We start from the raw sequence: 23,282 nt of genomic DNA on the forward strand, positions 1-23,282 counted from the left end.
GTCTAGAAGCAGCTCCAATTACTGCAGGAAATGCCAATGGAAAAACTTTTAATTTCCAGTTGACAAACACTGGACAGCAAACAGAAATTTGAAATTCTACAGTCTACGTCAGATTTAACTAGTTTAAATAAAATGATGAAACCACAGAGTTTATCTCATGTTAACCTAAAATATTTGAAGTTCATAGGCGCTTCAAAAGCCAGTTCTAGTACCAGGAATGGCAAAAATACGGTTTCCGAGATTTCTAAGAGATTTCTGGATTTTCACGAAATTAAACACTTCAGAAGAAATGTCTTGTTATCCTTTTGAATAACAGTTTCCCTTTGGACAATCAAAAATCTATTGGCCAGTTTTACACGTAATGTAATTTACATATTTTTAGGGTTCTGTGGGGAAATATGGAACTTGCCAGCTAAAACTTTGAAAAAAACCCTCTCAAACAAGAAAACAAACTGTCATCCAAATTTTTCAGGTAAATCCTGCTTTCCAATTACTCAAAATGTCCTATGGAGACAAGAGCATTTATTTTTGAATGACTGAACAGCATGCTAATCTTACGATAAGAACATTATTTTCTATTCTTATGCAAATATATTAGTGTGTATAGTCAAAGCTGTAAGAGGTACTCTCATCTTTATGTTGCCCCAATTCTGACATGCTGTACATTCTTGAAAATTGCCATTAAAAATTAATCTCCTGTTCATATAAATCCTACCACAAAATATTAACTGTCTCTATTAAGAAGTGGACCATATATTTCTGCTAGTATGTATTATGTCTAACCCATATGCTATTTGTTGCATTAGCTGCAGCTTTTTCAGTGTTTTGGTACCCAAAATTCTTTCTTGTGATATTTCAGCTTTGGATGTTGTAGAGAATAGACTGCCATGGCCACAGCTGTATTTGTGGACTGAAGTGCAAGACTATGCTAGGCAGTATTTCCTTCAGAATCTTCTGGAAAACACAAAAAATTCACTTATGGATGTGCATTTCCTTCTTCAGGGCTACAAATGCCATATACTAATGTCTACTGCCAGATTTCTATTTACATTTTGGGTAGAGCAGAAATTTCAGATCTTCAAAATCATTGTGGGCACCTGGTGCTTCTCTTCTTTCCAAAAGGGTTTGTTATTGTCACTCTTAGTACATTTTGCTATGTAAAATAGCAAAATTTTTGAATAAGGCTGATCAGGATGTTTTCTTGGTCATCACCATTTTATTTACAGTTTGTTACTTTCCAGTAGACAACTCATTTCATTCAAGGCTCTTTCCCACCTTTCTCACCCAAACTCCTTAAAAGACAGAGCTCTGTCTCTCTTCTGCCCTCAAATATTTAAGTACAGCTTCCACAAAGCCCAGACATTGTCAATACCATAAGGGTCAGTTTTATGTGGTGTTGTTAATGATGACACTTCAATCAGCAAAAGCCAAAACATAAAAATATCCAAAGCAGCCCCTTTAGCTTCCTTCATTAAAAAAAAAAAAAGAAAGAAAAAGTGTGAACTAAAAAGTAGTAACATATCTGTACTACACCTGGGAAAGCAGCAGCACAGAGATTTAAGAAAGCTAAATTTGTGCTTCCAAGAGTTCCTGGTGCTGCATGAAAGAAGTTCCATGACCCCATCATCTCATTTAATTCTACTTTGAATGCTACCTCAGAGGACTGTCAGCACCACTGCAGTCTGAAGTACTGACTCATTTTACAGAGAAAATAGCTTCAAAACTAAACAAAACCTGATGCAAGACCTTGATGAGACAGGGAGCATAATGATGGGGAAACCTTAAGGAGATTCCTGTTCATGTAGCAAAAGAAAGGTCCAATCTGGCTTTGTGTCAGTCTCCTATTTTCTAATGTGGAGGATGGAGTGATCACGTTGGTGTGGCTATAGAAAGAGGTGTGTGTATTATACACAAAGGTGTGGGGGTGTGTGTAAATGCAAAATATGCATCTTTCTTCCAGGAAAAACAACCTTAGCAGGTAACCTGATCAGATAAATTTGACTTCTGGGCAACTTTCCATGGCTCTGACATTTGAATGTTCATCCCACTGTTCTGAACAGCTCTCTTTCATCCACAAGATCATGAGCTCAGTGCTGGAATCACTGAGGAAAATTCTATTGACAGTGCAATTCAGGAGATTGGATTATACAGCAATATTGGTCCCTCTTGCTTTAAACTTACAAAGAACGAAGAGCATAATTTTGGTGTCTTGTCTCTTTTAATTTCCTATTACAAGCTGCATTATGAAGCTCTCTTTGAGAGGTTTATGAAATTCTTTCCAAAGCCATTTTTCTTTTTGTCTACATCCCTTCCTCAAAGTTAAAAAGCTATCTCTAAAATTAAAAATGTTGTCTGACGTATGGGTCTCACAAAAACATATTTTGGAAAATCAAAATCTGAAAAGACACATTTAACTGTGCAGCCACTCAATCCAAGATTAATCAAAACTCCCTAAACTTCGTTCTTTTCATAATTAAATCTTTTTTAGAACTTTTAGTTGTAGAACCCTGTTAAAAAACCCTGAATTTTAACATTTTTGACCATAAGATTTCATTTTTTCACTTAAAGGTGAAGAGAAAGGGGGCAGTTACTTTATAAGGAAAAATTCTAAATACTGAATAAAGGCAGAAATTTGTAGAAGGACAATTATTTTTTGTATTTTCAATTACTTTAAGCCATGAGTAGCAGATAAAAAGCAGTTTTTTCCATATAGACCTCAAAATCTGTAGCCTAAAGATAGAAGAACCTCTCCTAGGCTTCCAGCTATGGTGCATCCATATCTCAGGGGCCAAATTATAGGAGGAAAGAAGACAACAAATGGGGATAGAAGCTAATGCAGTCTTCATAAAATAAACAACCAGATGTTCTAAAGAGCACTACAGGGAGGAAAGCCCTGCCACAGGTCTTTGGAGAGTGGCTTCTCCCCTAAATGGAGTGTAATGCTGTCCACTAATGGAAAAGTATGTGCTAATGCCTGAAAATCCCACAAAGGGTGCAAAGCAAGAGGTTTGGGTGTCTCACAGTTTGACATGGGCAAATGAGCAGAATTTAGAGCAACCGGGTCCTTTAGTTTTAGCATATCCTTAGCACTGTTCAAAGGATGCTTACACTGGTTTCAAACAATGTTTCTTTGGAAAACACACTACCGTGTGAAACACACTACTGAAACCATGAAGTGCTTCATAGACATCACAGTCAGTGATTTTAGGTGCAATGCAAAAATTACTCAGCAAAATTCTTCAGCTCATGTCTTGAGACAGCTCAGGTGTAAGATCATTTCATCATGTCAAAGAAACCCCAATAGCCCTTAAATGTTTCCTTTTTACCTTCCTAACTGGGAGCTAAGAAGATTAGATATTTAATACATAATTGTCATCTAATTCAAAGAAGAAACAACTTGTCCCATACAATTTGGATCCTCCAGAATTCAGAAGCTGTGCATGCCAGCCAAATTCTGGACCATGTGACATAGAGGTGTGAAGGTTTCCCAGGTGCCCAATAAATTAATGCAAATATTCCCAATGATTTTGATAATGGAGGTCCAAGCCTTCTGTGGAAAGTCTCAGGGAACCCTTATTTCCAAGATCAAGACAGTTCCTTCACAAGACTTCATTAACAGCTTTTGTAGTCAGGTAGCACATACTAAAGTTAGAGAAGTATGACAAGGCCTGTACAACCATCTTTCCCATTCAGGAAAACGTGGAATATCATTTGGGAATTTATTGTAAAGAACTGTTTCAAATGTGTTATAAATTACATGTGGAGCTACAACTTCGACTAGTTCCAGCTTGTCAATTTTCTTTAGGAGTTCTACTTTTTCAGCTGTCAGAGTATTAATGTTCAAAAGAATCCTTATTTCTTTGTATAATTACAGAGGTCTTACTAGAAGAATAAGGACACACAGAGAATGTCTATTTTTGTACATGTAAATGCATATATTTAACATAGACTACTCTCTGGAGGTTCTTGGGAAGGTGTCTGTAACAGAAAGCATTGAACAAATTCTCCTGTAATATTAAACATGCAGTTTTCATAAAGCAGGGGCTTTATTCCAGTCTCCAACAAAATGGAATATTCCCTTAGTTTCAGGTGCCTATTCAATAAAATGCCTAAATCCTTTCACTGCTGTTCTGCCACTGTCTGCATCGTTGAATAACACCATCAGACATCCTGTGTCCTCCCAAGACATGAGTTTTCTTTCACAGCATTTTACTTCAGGAGGCACCCCTTTCCCAGTGGAAAGAAAATACTGACAGCAAACTTCTTTCTTCCCCTCGGGAACCCAAAATAAAACTGCTGTGCATCACAAAGATACCCTTGGAGCATTTCAGCATCTGGATCACAAAAGTCCATCACAAGGAAAGCCTGACTTTCAAAGCCATGTAACGGCTAACAGGGAATTTATTGGTTCATGATTTAATTCATTAAGCTGGCCTACTAATTATTTCTCCATCTGGCTTCGCACCAGTATTATTTATGTAACAGCCATCTCTCTTCACTACTCATATATAAATAAAAGCCTTAAATCTAGATTAATTATTCCAGTAAAATGTTGCGTTTTTTAAATTACTGATCTTGATTAATAAAATGGAGACATTATAATAAAATACAAACTGTTGATGGTCCTTTGAAATTTTTTTATACAAATTAGTATTAGAACATGCACTGGGAGAGTTACACATTTAAATTGAGGAGAGGTGGAAAAAGCATCATAAGTTGAGACTCATGTTTATGCTCAAAGAGCACTGCAGATGGCAAGTCTCTGAGGTCCCATAGTCATCATCAGAGTGTATTCAAAACAAAATGAACACAAAAAGCCCAAATAAACCACATATTGACAATCTGAATTTATCTGTCCCCTTTTTATTCCGCTTGCTGAACAAACGGCTTTACCAGCAGCTTCAACTTACAAGAAAAATGTTATTTTTCCATAAACTTGTTTTCTCCTCCCATGAGAATGTAGGAAGGAAATTTAATAAAACCTAAAAAACCCAAAAAACAACACCCCACAAAAAACCCAAACCAAACAAACCCCAAGTCCAAAAACCTAACAAAACCCCTACATCTACTATTCTTCCTTCCACTAAATTACACTTTGATCTATGGCTAGCTATATATTTATCTTTCTATGAAGAAAGAAAATAATAAATGAACAGAGAGAGTTGGAGTTTGGGGCATAACACAACTGTCTGTTTTTCCCTTTGCACGACTCCATGGTCCTCTAAGTGTGAATCTGATTTTCAGTCTGAAACATTGTCCACTTGGAAAACCCAGAGATATTTTCTGCCACCAGCACTTTACTCATAGCTAGGGAGAGATGCTTGGCTCCAAGGCTTTCAGCTTTCCCTCAGATTTGCTCTTCCTGCTGGTCCTGTCATCACAGCTGCTCTGCCAGTCAGAAAATGCTACAACAGCATCTCAGCACACGAGAACGTGTTTGCTCCCAGCTGGTGTCCCAGCACCTGCACAGCTCTCACCACATGCTTGCTGCTGCAGTGCATTTAATGCGAAATTCCATAAATCCTAACAACTGTAAAACCCCAAGCACAGTTCAGACAACTACTGAAAATGCAATCACAACAGCAAAGAAGGAAAAGAGAGAAAATCTTCAATACTCCAGTTATCTCTACATTACGGTTTTCTTACCCTTGTAGTCCACTGGCTTTGCATTCTTTAGAAGCTCCATACACCTGGTTTCCTCCTTGTGAATCTCCAGCTGAAATCTGCATTCTGGATGGACACCATTCACCTGTGTCAAATTAACAAATGGGTTATGTCTTGAAACTAGAATGAAAATGCTTCATGAAGAGTGCAACTACCAATACGGAAAGCAACAACTTTAACTGGCACAGGTTTCACCCAAGCACGTGCTGGACACACTCAAAGCCCATTTTAGCTTCTCACACATTGACATTTCAGGACAAAATGTTGAAACACTCTACTGGCTTCTTCCTGTAGCATTCATTTAGCTTTCTAGTGCATTCCTCAATATTGAGCCAACAGATCTTTTGCTCCAGAAAAACTCTGAGCTGAAACTGAAAAAGGAGAATAGATACATTTGCTCTTTTCCCCTTTTGTAGTAAGTTAGGAAGCTGAAAGTTTAATACAAATCACAGAACATGAAAATTGATCAAACTTCATTCTCTTTGACACGGTAAATTCTGCTTTTCTTTCCTTTGCCACCATGTATATTTTATCTCCTGAAGGCCCCAGGCCATGATTATTTGATTCAAGCAAATGCTACACAGGAAGAAAACCTCACTACTTAAAAATTAAAGCACTAATGCCTTTACTGGTTCAAAGCCCTTCCTTCAGCTCCTTGGTTTTCAGAAAAGCTTATGTATGTCCACAGGAAGAGACAGGAATGCAGGAGCAGTGAAGAGAGAAACAAGACTCTGGAAAGTTGTGCTGGGGTCAGCTCAGAGAGGCAGTCAGAGCTCACAGAGAAACACAGGGAGTCTGAAAGAGACTGCATGGGAGAAATTACTGCAGGAGGTGGCAAATGGAAAAGCTGGAAACGTCAGTGGAGCTGATGGGACAGTTTGATTAGCTCAAATGAAATCACATCTTAAATAAATAAAATGGGAATATGCAGTACTTCAGTCATCCTCACACCTCACGCTTGTAATTACCAAGAAAAAGGTGGTGTCTCTCCAAGTTTCTGTCTTTTCTTTCACAAATTTAGGAGACATTTAGTAACAGAATCTGGTAATGATCTCTGATGCATGACACAGCAATTAAAAAAATGTTAATAATTAATTAAGTTGTGATTCTGGGCTCAGAACCTCAGATCCAGAGTTAGGACTGAGAACCTGGTGATGCTGCAGTCTCTTTGTGGACAAACCACTTGCACAGCTTTTAAAAATACAGTGCAAGAGCCATAAGTGTAACAGCAGGGGCTGTTATGAAAACTCACAAAAATCTGTCTCTTCTCCAAATGTCTCATTTCACTGTCTGCAACATCAGAACCTGACTTCCTTTTCCACGTCTCTTCTCCATGTTGAGTATTGAAATTACACGTTTCAAATGCAGAATTCTTTTCCTTTCAGAGACACATATTTAACATAAATTAGAATTTCTAGAATTTATAATTGAAAGTTCAGCATTATACTGAAAATATCTACATTTTGTTATGTGTAATCTTTTTTGCAGATAGCAGCCATGTAAAATAAAAGTCCCATGTATACACAATGTTTTTAATAGCACTTTCCTTTCACAAAACTTATTTTTGGCTATTTTTCATTTCCAAGTGCTAACATTCTGTAACTTGACAGTGGATTTCCTACTCATCAAGAAGTATTGCAATTACTGGGTCTTGGAAAGGAAGGTTCAGTAAATAAAAATGTTAAATAAATGAAGAATAAGTCAAAGTAGCTACTGCAATTAAGAAGCCTGCTGAATAAACACTTCTCTTTCTGGTACCTCTGAAATATCAATGGTTAATAGTAAAGTTTTGTTAAAAATTTGTTATTACCCAAAGGTAGGATATTACTTTTCACAGCTGAGCTACATGCTAAACTGTACTGTGCTATGTTCTAATACATCCAGTTCATCCAGATGGACTTCACAAAGCTAAAGAGATTTAAGGTTCCAGACTATGTGGCTCTGACTACATCCCGAAACACATCAAGATTTGAGGGCACTCACCACTTTTTAGGACTTGTGCTCATCCATATTTTCCTCTGCTTAACCAACAGTAGGTTATCCTTAGTCACCAATGAATACAGAACTGCATGTAAATGTGCACACCGAGCTGGAAATCCAGCTCAGGAGTATCCCTGCACATTAAGCAGTTTACAATTTCTAAAGCATCTAGACCGGCAATTTGATGGACATTTCCTCTGACAAGCAGCTTGCACTCACCTTCAGTATGGTTTCCCAACTTTTGGTGTTATACAGTAACAAAAAACTTAAAAGGCCTTAAAAAATTTCTTTTTGTGAATCATATTTCCATCAATGTAACTGACTTTTACAAACTACTTAAGAAATGCTTCAAAAATATAAAGATGTCAAAAGCAGATGCCCTAAAGAATACTCCAATACTCTGACTACTTTGTACATCACAATCCCACTGTACAAATCACAGAGCAGTTGTGGATGTGGGGCTTTTCCCCCTACGATGACGGTCAGTGGCTTCTGGACCGCTCCCGGGCAGCGCTCTGTGAAAACTCTCCGCAAACCAGCGGTGTCCACCGGCTGTGGGGAAAACTGCGGGGCTCGAGTGGCGGCTCCGCGGGGATGGGACCGTGCCCGGCGCAGCGGAGCCGTCCCGGGGATGCGGAGCCGTGCCGGGGATGGGGCAGAAGCGCCGGGGGAGCGCCCGGGGGTCCGGGCGGGGGCTGCGCCCGCTCCCCTCGCGTTCTCCTCCCGGGGACAGCCGGAGCCAACGGCGAGGGGCAGCGCTGCCCCGCACCTGCCGCGCCGAGCCCCCGCCCCGCGGAGCTCCGGGACAGCCCGGCGGGCTCCGCTCCGGCTCCGCTCCGGCTCCGCTCCGGCTCCGCTCCGGCTCCGCTCCGGCTCCGCTCCGGCTCCGCTCCGGCTCCGCTCCGGCTCCGCTCCGGCTCCTCAGGTGAGCGCGGCCCGCCCAGCCCGGCCGGGGCCGGAGCGCTGCCTTGGGCGGGCTGACACTTACCGGCGCCAGGCTCCAGCAGAGCGAGAGCAGCACGATCGGCAGGGTCCTCATGCCCGCCCAGTGCCCGTCCCAAGGCGCTCGGCGGGCCCCGTTGGAAGGCGGGCAGCGGGGTCCGGGTCCCGCCCGGCACCATAGGGCCCGGGGCCGCTGCCGGCTCCCCCGCACCTGCCCCGCTGCGGCGCCTCCGCTGCCTCCCCGACCGCGGCCGTGCCGCCGCCGCTGTGCGCGGAGCTCCTCCTCTAGCCCCCGGCTCCTGCCCGCCCGCCCGTGTCTCCCCTGCCCCTCTCCTCGCCTTCCTTTTCTCCTCCTCCCTCTCGCTGCCGCCGCCGCTCCCCCCATAAGAGCTGGGAGTCGCTGCCCGGAGCCGGGACCCCCCGCCCATCGCTGCGCCCCGCAGGTGCCGCCGCCACCCCCGGGCTGCTCCGGGCGCTGGATGCTGCTCACCTCTCCCAGGTGCCGGAGAACCCCCTCTTCCCCTGCTACACTCCCGGGGAGCTGAGTGCCCGTCCCGGCAGCGCATCCGTGCCCGCGCCGGGCTGCCTTTTGCCGGTGAAACCAGTAAGGTCATCGAGCACAGACCCCTCAAGCCAGGCACGCACGCAAAACGTGGAGGGGTGAGTGAAGCGGTCCCTGTCAGGGTCCGTTTTACCACCGTATTACTAAATCTTTCTTGCCCACAACTCTTTATTTTTTTCGAGTTCTCAATAGAGAACCAAGAGTTTAAGGCAACTACATATATTCCCTGGGCAGTTTACCCCAGGCATGGATCTGGATTTTGCCTCACAAGGCATAGAAAGTACACAGTTAAATGACATGTCAGCACATACATTGTGTTACAGAAAAAGAAGTGTTTATATATTGGCTTTTAGCTGAGAATGGGAATATATTACAGTTGTGTTTCCATTGAATTAATATGTGTTGTAATGTAAGTATTATGTACTAAAAGGGGCTGAGGAAGCAGCATAAAACTCTCCTAAACAGCCCCCCAAAAATCAGCTACAAGCAAATCAAGGACACTTCTATGAGAAAAGCTAAAGAGAATTTTAATTTTTTAACGTGTATGCAAAATTTGTTTTCATATATCAAGGAGAAATACCTGATTATAACATCTTTGGTATCATAAAAAAGAAATACTACAAACTAATAAACAGTATTATAACCTGCATGCTGAGAGCAGAGGGAAACACTAATGTAGAAAGAAAAACTTGTAGGACAGTATATTGTCAGGTAATAAAAATATTCTCATTGTAGCAGAAAAGAATACCTCTTTGGATTGACTTTGGGCTGTATGTGACAGGTGGACTGAAGGGCCAGATTGCATCTACCAACACAGCTGGTTTGCAGAGGAGACTGGTTATGCCATTTGCTCTAAGATTCCCGGGCAAACTCTCTGATCAAAACTCCTGGACATGGAGAATTGCACAGTGCAGCCCCTCTGACTCCTGAGACCAGTGTCTGAGATTCCTCCTCAGGCTCTTGGTTGACACAGGCATTCTGGATCAATTTCTTAAGAGCTATCAGTCTTTCCAAAATAACAACCTCAAAACCATTTCTTTTATCATTCATTTATCTGATCATTACTGCAAGGCTTTGGAAAATCCCTCCAGTCTTCTCCCTTCAGAAGTTCTTTCTGCCATTTGTGATGACTGGCATCCCGCTAAGAGAGCAGTCGTTCTCATGAGTGGAATTAATATGTGCCAGGGCTCATCAGGTTCACCAGCAATAAACCCCAGGGCAGTGGCTGTGCAGAGGAGCCACCAGGCAGGCTATGCCCCAGCTGGGCTGCCCCAGCAGCTGAGGACACAGGAGCTGCCAGACACCAAACCCCAGTGTTTAATTCTTCGAGCAAATAATTCATTAGGCTGTTGAAGCTGAGTAGCCTGGGAAACCAATTAACAAATTACTGTAGACGTTCTGTGTAGAAACAGTCTTGGGAACTGTCATCATTATTCCTTCTGTGAAATGATGGAAACTAATATCTCAAATATTAATAGTCCACATATTCTGGAACTAGCAAAGAAATTTTGAAACTTATATCTGTTCTATCAGAAGATTGCACACAGTCAGATTTTTGTGATGTTTTGTTTTCAATGAATCAACATCTTTAGGTGAAAAGAAATACCATCAATTATTTCTCAGTGCTTTTCTCTGTTGCTGTTCCCAATGACTCTTTGACATGAAAGAAACATCAGATGAAGGAGATGCATCAAATACTAATATTTTTGTTTATATATAGCTAAGGGGTTTTTTTCCCCTAAGAAGAAAACAAATTCTTGATGGATGAAGTCCAGCAATCATGGTTCAAGTTCTTTTCACTTAAACATATCATGGTTCTGTGCTCTGTTACAGTGGATGTAGAGGGGAAATAAAGAACAAGAATTAAATTAGAAAAGCTGTTGATATATAGAGGTAAATACAAATGAGACTGATAATCTTAGTCATCAAAGAACAGATAGGTTTATGAAAGAACAAAGGAGTCATATAAATTTAGACAGAGTTGATTTGATGACATTTCTGAGAAGGGACTGTCAAATTTAAAGGAAAAATTTTATGGAGGTATTCATGAGGCACAGGACTGCAAACACACAGAGAGAATGGCGTCCAAACATGGACAGACATAGAGGTGTCTATCACAATAGAGGTGGTAGAGAAGTAAATGCATTTTGACTGCAATAAATAGTATTTTGGATCAGCTGAGCCTGGGTGTTCCTCAGAGGGCAGTAAAAGTAGAAATAGAAAGTTCACAGTGGCAGGCAGTGCCAAGGTACGGCAAGTTCTCAGCTCTCACAACACATCCAGGACCAAGAGCTTTTCCTCAGTTCCAGTTGTTGGAAGAGTCTGCCTGCTGAGGAAAGGTGCATGCCAGTGGAGCTATAAGTAACAATTACTTGCTGCCTGGCCACTTGTCTGTTTGGAATCCTCTAATACAGTGCTGGCAGTAAGTGGCTGATTTAGAGTTTCCATACTGAAGTAATGACACCAATCCTCTTTGAGCTCAAGTCTTACTTAAATTGTTGATGGAGTTCAAGATGCTTTGAAAATTTATATTTTACCCCCAAATCTTCTTTGTGTTCTGTGTATAAAGCCTCCAGATCCACAGATTTCATTGTTTAAAAGGACTTTTCTTTTGTTTAATCATCTAACAATTATTGCTTACATAATGCATAACATAAAATTGGCAGAAATACTTAAGCTGCATGAAAAGTTTTGAAGGGTTTCCCTCAAAGCATGTGTGCAAGCCATCCTGAACAACGTGCCTCTTGCAAGCCTGTCTGTCTCTTGAGCTGCTCAAGCTGTTTCATGTGCTTTGAGCCCTGCTTTCCAGACCACAGAGAGTTTATGTGGAATGCTGTACTAAGTCCTTTGCTCTTCCTAGGTGTTCATGCTTTTCAAACACACTAGGTCTTCGTCAGATATTTCGAAATCTCCCAAAGGCACTCTCTACTGTCATCCTGCATTTTGTTAGGTTGTTTGTTTGGGTTTTTTTTTTTTCCTGCAGCCCAAATATTTAAGGAAAGATTCCATCAAGCCTTGGAAATAGATTTTAGAAAGGTTTTCCAGGGAAAAAAGACTGTGACTAATGTATGTGCAGTTTGTATCTTTTATACTTGAGAAAATTAAAATTCTGTAAAATTTTAGTATCAGTAACTGTTCACATACTTGATCTTACTAAGCCTCTCTCAATGATCACATAGAATATAACAAAGAAGGCTCCAGGTCTGAGTGAGGCAAACAGTATGTGTCCTGCTCATGAGTTGGGATTTCAGACCTTGGGCACGCTCCGGGGGACGTGTGGCTGCAGCACCATCCTGTGAGAAGCAGCACAGTCCAACCCTCCAGCATCAAATACTGTAGCTGCAATAAGAGGAGAAAATGAAATTCAGGTTCTCTATGTTTTATCTAAAGATCCAGATGGTGTCCAGGAGTTCTAAAATTTTGTCACCATTACCAATCATATTATGTGTCCATAATCTCTTGAACCCTCTGTTGTTTTCTAGGCAGAGAAGCAACGCCACACAGCCAGAGAGTTTTCTAACAAAAGGTTGTCCTCAAGTGTGTCATCTCAGCTTTTTCATTCTCCTCCCTCTGAGCATCCCCAACAGTATCCTGCTGTGTCTGGCCATGAAGAGAATCTTTATGATGTAGCTGAGGGTGCATCTTCTAGTGGAGAGGCTCAAACTGCTCCACAAAACACTTTTGGCAGTGGCCTGTGTAGTGGCAGATGCCGATATCAGCACACCAACTTCATCCCAACACAGAGGTTCCCAACCAGTGACAGTAACATGGGGAACCCTCCAGAGTTGTCTTTCTGTAGTGTGTGAGTAGCTTGGCTACAAAAAGGTGTTTCTGCAGATCACAAATACAAAGAAATTCAGTGAAAACAACAACACTTTCCTGTCTGGTTTGTTAAGTTCAGGACTGCTGAATAGCTTCTTTCAAGTGATGTCTGTAACTGTGAAATCCTCAGTCAGAAAATGGCACAGGGTCTCTTTTCACTGAAGACACAGAACGTAGTCTACAGTACTTTGTGTAAAGTATGCAATTTTGTTCTTGCTCTCTTTCAAATTTAGAAGACTTCCACGTAATTTCAAAAAAGTGAGAGAGATCCCTTTAGTATAATGAACTCTTTCAATTTCTTGGTCAGGGTATCCAATTTTTCTGATTTCCATTATCCTCAGATCCTTATTATACTCATTAAACTAATAGGCATTCAGTTACATTCACATGTGTAGGTGAAGTAGAATTTGATCTTTTAAATTTATAAGTTAAATTTAAAATAAAGAAGTCGGGTATTTGGCATAATGGAAAGTACTTGGCTAATGCAAATTTAACTGTTATTTGTTTCAAAGCTCCAGATTTGGTCAGTGCTTTTTTTTTGAGAGTTTACTGGACATGAAAACATCAAATCTTCTGACAGCATGAGAAGAAAATTCTCCCATTTAATTTTAGGGGTTTTGTAATGATTAGTTAGTATGTTTGGTTTTATTACTATTTTTTTACAATTTAAAGTAAAGGGTAGATCTTCCCCAAAAAACTCTAAAGACAAAACAAAAAAACTACAGAAAAAATTAACTGATGAAGTGGTATAAAAGGCTTTAGAACAATAGACAAGAGTAAGTGCAGAAGGGAAAACAAATAAAAAATAAAATAAAATAAATATAGTGTTTATCAAAGAGAGTTAGTACTAGCATGAGATGGTACTTTACTGGAAAAAAAGTGAGAAAATATCTTTCTATACAAAGAAAAGTCATTAGATTTTTTCTAGATGCCTGTCAGTAATGTGTTTGATATATTGCCATAGAAATTACTAGTTGAATTGGTAGAGCTTATTGAAACATCTGTTTGATTAAAATGTGATTAAATAAGCCTGACTAATAATGCTGATGTATAGACAGGAGGAAAAATGGAAATAGCAAAAACATTCCTCAGAGATCAGGCCAGGGTCCTGTTTTATTCCTTTCAGTAATTATTTCCATCTTTGACAAAACAAAATTTGCTGCTGATTCAAGGTGTTGCCAGTAGTAAGGGATATTAAGGTAATCCTACAGAACTGAATCACCTGAAAATGAAGTCCTAAAAAGTAGATGGAAATTTAATAAAACAAGATGGAACGTCATGTGCTAAAAACAACAAATCAATGTTACCACCATGAGCTAAAAGGCAATAGCAGGAAGTCCTTTGTGTGCATGTCAGTGTGTGGCAAATATGAGTATTAATGTGACATGGCTGTGAAAAATAGATGTGATCTCAGGACACATGGGACAGAGACTTGTTGTAGAGTTAAAAAGCAATGAATGAGGTCAGGTAACACACAGAGGTCTGGTCAGGTCTTATCCGGAGCTCTGCATTTAAATTTAGCAATCTGCAGTCAAGAAAGATTAATTCAGCAGATAAAGAATATATTAATGAAGACCCAAGGATTTTAGAGAATGTTTGGTTCAATTGCCTGTGAAAATGTAAACTGAGATTAAATATGTCATCAGGAAGGGAACACTAAAGGAAATTTGGCAGAAAAAATGGGTGGATTAAGCTAGGTGAGAGTAAATGCGCAGATTCATAACCAAGTGCCTGTTCTGGATAAATATTTTAACAGTGAAGGCAAAGAATTATTTTCTTTTCAAGATAGAACATGATCAGCCAGTTGAAAGGATTCTTTTGTGGCTCTGTGCACAAACAATAGACTGTGGTTTTCTCTAGGTCTTTTCCAAGCCCCTATCCTACTTTGTCATAACTAGTCCTTCTCCAAATTTTCTGTCAAAATCACTGTTCTACAGAAAATCAATTACTGGAATTTTTTTCTTTTTACACAGAAAAAGTTGTTTTCTATACAGAGTGCACACCTTTGTGGAAAATTTTATTTTTCATCAAAAATCTGACTATTTTTGCCAGAAACACAAATATTTAGCTTTTGGATAAATATTTCTATTTGGGGTTTTTCAAAACGAGCATAAATTTTGCTAGAGGGGAAACAGAAGTCACTACTAGGCCCTAATTTCTGAAAATTTTTTTTTCAATGGAACCTTTTCTTGGAGCAGAGCAGATTTTAGGCAAATTTGCAAAAACTTCATCTGGATCTTCATTTTTTGGTAATGTGGGAGTATTTGTATCAGGAAACCTGTACTGGCCAGTTCTCCAGAAACAGGGGAAAATAAAACATTTAGATTTGTACTAAAAGATGATTAAATAAGAGATGAAGAATCCCAGTCATCACTAATCTTGGTAAAGGGAGAGAATTGCTTTTATGTAGTCAAAAGATTAGGTGCTAGTTTTGCATTATTTTAAATCTTGGAGTAGAGCCAACTAAACGTATAGTGAGTTTTCAGTCAGAGTAAGCTGCAGTTCAAAGTGGTTTTGATTGTCAAATTTTTGTATCTTTAGGATAGAACATTGTTTACACTGTGGTGGGTTTTTTTTGACACTTCAAGAAGACTGAAATGCCTTTGAAATTAAGAACGTCATTCTGTCAAAAACTTTGACTAACCATGAGCCTAATGGATATAAATAAAACTACAATTTTAGAAAGAGGAGAGATGAGATTTGAGTGTAGTTATCAATATGAGGCTTGGTTTCTGTGCTTAGCTCAAGCCTACCCAGGAGATAGGAAAGGAAAAATGTCATCATTGATGTAATCGAACTTTTAAACACTCTAAAATTACTGTCTCCATTAAGAGAAAAAGTCATCATGTAGCAAAGCAACAACACTGTAAGTGAAGCCTAATTGTCCAGTGTAACGTGATCTGAATGACAGTCTGATCAGGAAAGGATTACTGAGGCTTGTATGAAGAATTTTCCCACGTAGCAGGAGGGTAAAAGAAATCGATATTGCCAAAACAAGCCCTTGTAATCCACAGGAATGTTCCATAGGCAGAATCAGTACCACCCACTTCAGGTCCCAAGTTAAACAGAAAACACCAGAGAGGCAGGACAAGGCAGGGCAGCTGTGCTTTGGGCTGCCAGCATTAATGGGTGAAGACAGATGGGCATTCAGGTGAGCAGGTGTCTCTCTGTGTCCTGGTTTAGGACAAATTAGGGGAAATCTCCAAAAGGGAGCCCCCCAAAAACAAAACAAACCTCCAACCACCCCTCCCCCAACACCGGGTTCGGGAAGGAATTTCTCGGAGGAGCAAAGTGGAAAACAAAACCTATTTATTTACAAGTAACAAAAGAACACTCCCCAACACAAGAAAAGAAAAGAAAACAGAAAAAACAGACTGTGTGTTGAGAGGGCGCGGCGCTTCTCTGCAAGCTTCGGATGTCCTGGACGTCTTCAGGTCACGTCCGGAGCTGGTCCAGTATCTTCAAGGGAGGGTAAGAAAGAGGGAGCAAGAGAAAAGGAAAAAAAACAGCACAAAAAAGCAGAAAGCAAGCAAGCAAAGCGGCTAGCCAAGCCAAGCAGCAAAAGCCAAAAGCAAAAAAAGCCTGGTCAAACACTCCCCCCTCTCTTCCCCGCCCCGCCGCAGCAAGACGGCCGGGGGGGGGGGAAGAGAGAGAAAAGGCACAGCTGCCAGACACAACACACGATATTGGGATAAAGGCTGTCAACCCACGACACTCCACCCCTTATCCCATATCGTGAATATACAATAAAAACTTTCATTTCACTTACTCACACCTTTGACACTTACGCATTCCTCTCATCTTACTTGCTCAGACCTTTGACACTTACAGTTTCCTTCTGTCTCACATTCAACAAACAATGACATTCATATATGAATCTCATCCCACAATCAGGTCTCCCTGAGGTACACACCGTGTTGTTCCATCTTTCTGCATTATCCACCATGTATAACCTGGTCCTTGAGCAAAGACAATCCCACGGATGGGTTTGTCTGTACTCGAGGCAGGGTTGATCCATACTGTCTTTCCCAACAAACCTCTGACATGGGCCACTGGGGCTTTATCCCCATCTACTATATTAAGGAGCTCAGACTGAGCAGGACCCGCTCGGTTGGTGGAACCTCGAGTGTTAACTAACCAGGTAGCCTTTGCCAAATGCTGCTCCCAGTTTTTAAAAGACCCCCCACCCAATGCTTTTAAGGTGGTTTTTAACAATCCATTGTACCTTTCCACTTTCCCTGCAGCTGGTGCATGATAGGGGATATGGTATATCCACTCGATGCCATGTTCCCTAGCCCAAGTATTAATAAGATTGTTTTTGAAATGAGTTCCATTATCCGACTCAATTCTCTCGGGAGTACCGTGCCTCCAAAGGACCTGCTTTTCAAGGCCCAAGATAGTGTTACGGGCTGTGGCATGAGACACAGGGTAGGTTTCCAACCATCCCGTGGTGGCTTCTACCATGGTTAGTACATAGCGCTTGCCCTGGCGGGTTTGAGGCAGTGTGATGTAATCAATCTGCCAGGCCTCCCCGTATTTGTACTTAGACCACCGCCCCCCATACCAGAGGGGCTTCACCCGCTTGGCCTGCTTGATGGCAGCGCACGTCTCACAGTCACGAATAACCTGAGAGATACTGTCCATGGTTAGATCCACCCCTCGGTCTCGTGCCCACTTATAGGTGGCATCTCTACCCTGGTGGCCTGAGGCATCATGGGCCCATCGTGCTAAGAATAACTCTCCCTTATGCTCCCAGTCGAGATCTATCTTCAACTCCCCTATCTTTGCAGCCTGATGGACTTGCTGGTTGTTTTGCTGCTCTTCATTAGCTCTACTTCTGGGGACATGGGCATCTACATGGCGAAAATGCACTATGAGGAGCAGAGGTGTGCTTTGTCCTTCTCCAGGTTACATTTTGGTGCTGTGTCTTGGATTGAGATGGGCTGCCTGGCTTGAAAGGGTTGGATAGAAAATGAGAGCCAGACCCATGGTGGCAGAGTGGCCCAGCTTCAGGGGGACACAGGGGGGATGTCATTGAGCAGAGAGCCTGGTGGATTGCACAGCCAGGAGTTGTGTGCTCAGACTTCCCATCCATAATCCTGGATGCCTACATTTCCCACTTTCTGGAATAGTGCATTTATTGCTCTGGTATTACACAGAATATAGGTATTAACAACTATGTCTCTGAACATATGAAATTAAGTGCTTATAGGCCCTAGATGCTTGCATTTTGCTGGAAAATGGGAGTCCATGGATGAGATCTTGCCCCATATTGCCTCAATCATTCTTTTAACAAGTGCTAACTAAACCCTGAAAATGCAATTCTGAAATCCCTTTATCTCAGGTCCTAGGGAGGTGTTGAGAGTCCTTGAGTTTGTGCAGCTGCACTAGATATTGAGAAAGCTCAGACTGGAATCAAGGAACCCTCAAGAGAAAGTTGGATATTGCCTTAATCCTTCATTTTTGGCCCAGCCCTGTTCACCTTGAGATCAATGGCAATTGTCCCATTGGCTTCAGCCAGGAACAAAATCAAGCATTTGGCTGTAAAACCATGTAAATTCTACTCAAATCTAAAATCTCCACAAATCATGCTGCTCTTTTCAAGGTGAGCACATAGCTGGCTGGGCTTCTGATCACCAGAGGAATGAATTCTGATTACCAAAGGAAACAGACCCTTCCTTTTTTTGAGTATCCTATATCAGCTATAGTGTGGGGCATCTCATGTACCGAGGAATGAGAAGCACTAAATATGCCAGTAATTAATTAGCTAACTCAGTCTCCACAAGTGAAATGCCAGTTGAACTTTTTCCCACTTGCAATGCTACTTTAGACTGAGAACCTAGACAATTATTCTAGAAGTAATTTCTCTTCTTTAATATATACTGTTTTTAATGGAATTGTGCAGAATGATTAGTGTGAGGCAAATGTCAAAACACCAGACAGAAACTGACTCACCAGTCATAGGATTTAATATTAAGGTCAGACTATGGAAATAACAATGGCGCTCAGTCTTGATTATTTTGGGCCTTGTGCAGTGATTTACATTGAAGAAAAATGACTGGAGTGGATATAATGTGCTAATTTTCCAAATTTGGGAGTATTTTATATATTCCTTCCACACTTGTTAGCAATGACACAGGGCACAAAGCAGTTAAAAAAAGACAAGAACACTAAACAAAGGAACAAGCTCAGAATGTCCTGGAAGATTATTATGAGCAATTGTCTACAGGGATTTTAAGGTTTACTCTTTTTTCTTTTTAGGCAGGATTGAAATGTTGACATTCAGTCCAAATAGAGCATAGCAAGAGCACACAAAGTGCACGCTTTCCTTTGCTAGTCATTCCACTTTCCCCTGCTTTTTCTTAATGCATTTGCATGTGCCAATTGGTAACAAGCCTTTAATGTTGATGCTTTTTATTTTAAAAACAGCTTTCATCACAGAGCTTTGATTGCATGGACTGCTCTGTGGTAAATGAGCTCTAAATTACATTATGCTTGAGCTAACTGCATCTGCTCACTGTATCTCAGTCCACAGTGGCACAGGAAGACACAAAACGTTGTCAGGTCAAATGCTGCTACCAGCTTTCGTGCAGTGCTGAACTTCCATGTTAATGACACTTGATACTCTTTCTCTATTACTGAAACAGCCCCAAACTCTCACCCTGTGTCTTTGTAAATTCTGTCCCTTCACTGCCAGTCATCACTCTGTGCTGCTGGTTTGTGCTTTGGTTGTAGAATGGTGATGATTTACAGACTTCACACTCAAAGTGTCATCTACTCATGTTCTCAATTTTTGTTGTGTTTGATTATTTCAATGTTTATTGGCATGTGGCCTTTCTCCACTGCTGTCTATCTGCCTTGTACTGGCTGGACACTAGAGAACATTGGTAGCAATTTCATTCTTTTTTCCTCAACACTTTCTTAAGGTCATTTTCCAACTCACCTTCATCAAGCCATGATGATAACTTGTGGCATTCACATCCTCTGAAAAAAATTCCTTTGCCCAAAGTTTTTCTCCTGGGAAGCGGGGAAGCCTCAAAGAAAAGGAAAACAATTATCTCATTTCTCCTGTGTTTTGCTCATGTGGAATGTGTTTGGAGATTGTTTACCCACAGGTGAGGTGACTGTTTCATTGGATTCTGGTGTGAGTTGTTTTGACTGTCTGGCCAAGCTGTGTTGAGACTCTGGAAAGAGTCAGGAGTTTTCATTATTATCTTTTTAGCATTCAGTAAGTATCTTTTCTGTATTCTTTAGTATAGTATAGTATAGTATAGTATAGTATAGTATAGTATAGTATAGTATAGTATAGTATAGTATAGTGTAGTATAGTATAGTATTCTTTAATACAATATAGTATAATAAAGTAATAAATTAGCCCTTTGAGAACATGGAGTCAGATTCATCATTCCTGCCTTCGTCCAGGGCATTCCCAACAAATACAATAATAACTTATCTGGGAGTGCAGTGTTTGGTCAATATATGGATTTTAGAATAGCCAGTGGCTATGATTTTGAATGCAGTAGCCACAGCAACTTCAGTACAGCTTCATTTTGAATATATTGTTCATGGAGGTCACTTACCTAGCTGAATTGGAAGCTAAGAGCCTTTCAGTTATTTCTGAATTATGAGTTTCTGAAAATTAATGGTATGTTTTTCTATTCTCTTGTAGATACTCTGAAATATGAAGGGCTTGCCATTCTGCCAAGGGCTGAGTGCATTGATTATGTTAATGCAGAAGGGAAGAAAGATGCAGATGTGACACTGCAGAAATGATGCATAAGGGAAAACTCAGATTCAGGGAGGTAATACAAAGTTGAAGAAATAGTCAGTTGATCATGGAATGATCCAATCCAATAAATGTTTATGGAGTGATAAAGTATGGAAAGGTCTATAGAACGATACTCAAGAGTCAATTTCTATGGAGTGTGATGCCCCTGAACCTCTAGGTTAAAGAATAAATGATGTCTCTGTGTAAGGCCTAAATATTAGTGTAACTTTCAAATTTGGTAGAAGGTACATAAACAAGAATGTCACACCTTTTATTTTCAAAAACAAAAATTACATTTAGGGCAGGAAGCTCAGTTAAAGGGATAGTCAAAGGGTAAAGCCTGGCAAGCAGCAGAGGCTCTTCGAAGATATCATATGGGAATTCAGGCTATCCCATTTTAGAAAAATAAATCCAAGCATGGTTGAGCAGAAAGGGTAGGGAATGTTAATAGATGCAAGAACCTTCAAAAGCTGAAAAGAGAATAACCAGAAAAATCATAAAACTCCATCTAATACACATGAAGAAGCAGAATAGGAAGGAGATGAACTTCCAAGTGGCACCACTACTAATAAAGTCTTTTCCACACACATCAGAAGCAGCAAGCCTGCTGGAGCATCAGTATAGCAAACAGAGGATCAAGATGCATCAACATTTTTAAAAGATAAACCTTAGAAAAAACCCCAAATGGATTCATTCCACCTGTGCACACACTGAAGGAGTGAGTATAGAGAGCTCACCATGGCAGAACCTTGATCATAAGTGATGTTCCAGGAAAATCTGTCTGCAGTCAAGATTTTTGTAGAAGTTTATGGAATAAAGAGACAGGAAGAACAGTAACTACCAGATCTGGCAATATTCCCAAAAGATCTTAGATGAATTTCCAAGTGGAAGAACTGAGCTGCTAACTGAGCTGCTAATAGTGTGTGATGTTTCAGTTAAATCTTTGGTGCAGAAGGCTGGCAGTAAGATCATATGATACAAACTTTTAAATGGTATTCCAGGGAATGAGGATGGATGTCATGAAGATGAATAATGAAAATTTACTAATAGTCTCAATACAAAGATTAGTTAGGACATGAAATTAAACTAACAAGTTGCCTTTTTCACACAATGCACAGGTTATTAGACCTTTCCAGAGGATGCTGGTTGCTAAAAATGTATAGAGGATAGAAATCGAACTAATTAATGGAAGGAAAGCTAACAGAGGGTTAAGCAGGAAGATATTACCACTGGCTTAGGAAATACTTTAAATGCAAATCACTGGATTCTGGGAGAATACTCATCAAAGACCAACTGTCCCATTTTAACCCTCTTCTGTCCATATTTGCTGTTTCCTGCTGTCAGAGACAATTTTTTGGATTAGTATGGAGTCCTGATGGTGTTAGCTTTTATGTTCCAATGGTTTTATGAAGCAAATTAATTTTTGCTAGCTGTTTTGCAGGTAATTAATAGAAAGAGGGCAGATTCCTTCTCCAGAATCATCCTCAATAACCAGTATCTGCACAGGATTTGGGATTAGAAGTTACTCCCTGGAAGATGAACAAATAAGGCAAATAATTCCTGTTTATTTAACTCTTCTTCATCTCTACCCAAGATATGAAAGAAGATACTGAAAGATAAAGAAACAAATAACAGGAAAGGGAAGGCAGTATCAAAACTCTGCCTTTTAGTTTTGGTTTTTTTTTCCACACTAGTTTTAGTTTTCCCTTTTGATTTTCATACACTTTCAGTAACTGTATACACATTAGTAAATACTAGTTTAAAGTGCACATTTATTTCTTGCTGACAGGCAAAATTATTAATATTTTTATGATAATATATTTGTCATCCAAAGTTTGCATAAGCACTTTTTGTGTCCACTTAGTTGTAAGGAAATGGAAAACTGAAATCATACCAACCTCAAAAGAGTTTATTAAAGGGCAGAAACAGCAACTAGAAATATGTGTTAGCCAAGACTGTTGTACACAGTGTTCCCAAACTAGCAAGCACAGAAATATCTATTTCGATTGATATTTTATTTGGCACATAAATTTACTCTTATACCACTTATCCCATAAATTATTCAGGTACAACATACTTCATACAATCTATGGATCCCCTCATGCTAGAAGTTTAAAAAATATTCACAACTGGAGCTTCAAAGAATTGCTGCGTATCTGGAATGACCCACAGAATTTCTGTACTCTCCCCCAAAAATTTGTATTAGCAACTTATTACTGCAGCATGGCTGGCCTGTCTCAGAGGCTGAACTGAAAGATCTTCCAAGATGGTCTTTATTAGCTCTTGGCAGCACAAACCTGATATTCCTGTGGTATATCATGTTTTCCTAAGCCAAACTAATGCAAGGAATGTCCATTTAACACAACTCCTTACACTGGTTGAACATTAAAAAGTGATGCAACAAAAAGTAGCCAGAATATACAAAAAGAGACAATACGCCTGTCTAAAGGAAAATCAGTATTTGGTTTTCCAAAGGGCCATGTGGAAGAAAAGGATGATGCTCTCAGGTATAATGCTACAGGTAAAACCATGCTTGGGAGATAA

General features: G+C 40.3%; 1 protein-coding gene across 1 annotated transcript in view; it reads right to left on the minus strand.

Moving 5' to 3' along the window:
* The window catches only part of VIPR2 (vasoactive intestinal peptide receptor 2), a 50,802-nt gene extending 41,955 nt beyond the window's left edge, over nt 1-8,847 (minus strand). Inside the window, exons 1-2 of the mRNA XM_058807814.1 lie at nt 8,633-8,847; nt 5,647-5,749 (exon numbers count right to left, since the gene is read on the minus strand). Coding sequence (XP_058663797.1) covers nt 5,647-5,749; nt 8,633-8,683 — 154 coding nt within the window. The 5' untranslated portion in view covers nt 8,684-8,847. The remainder of the gene's footprint in view (nt 1-5,646; nt 5,750-8,632) is intronic.
* Nucleotides 8,848-23,282: the final 14,435 nt, after the last annotated feature.

Source organism: Ammospiza caudacuta, chromosome 1 (genome assembly GCF_027887145.1).
Source record: "Ammospiza caudacuta isolate bAmmCau1 chromosome 1, bAmmCau1.pri, whole genome shotgun sequence".
In the NCBI taxonomy this organism is placed as follows: domain Eukaryota; kingdom Metazoa; phylum Chordata; class Aves; order Passeriformes; family Passerellidae; genus Ammospiza; species Ammospiza caudacuta.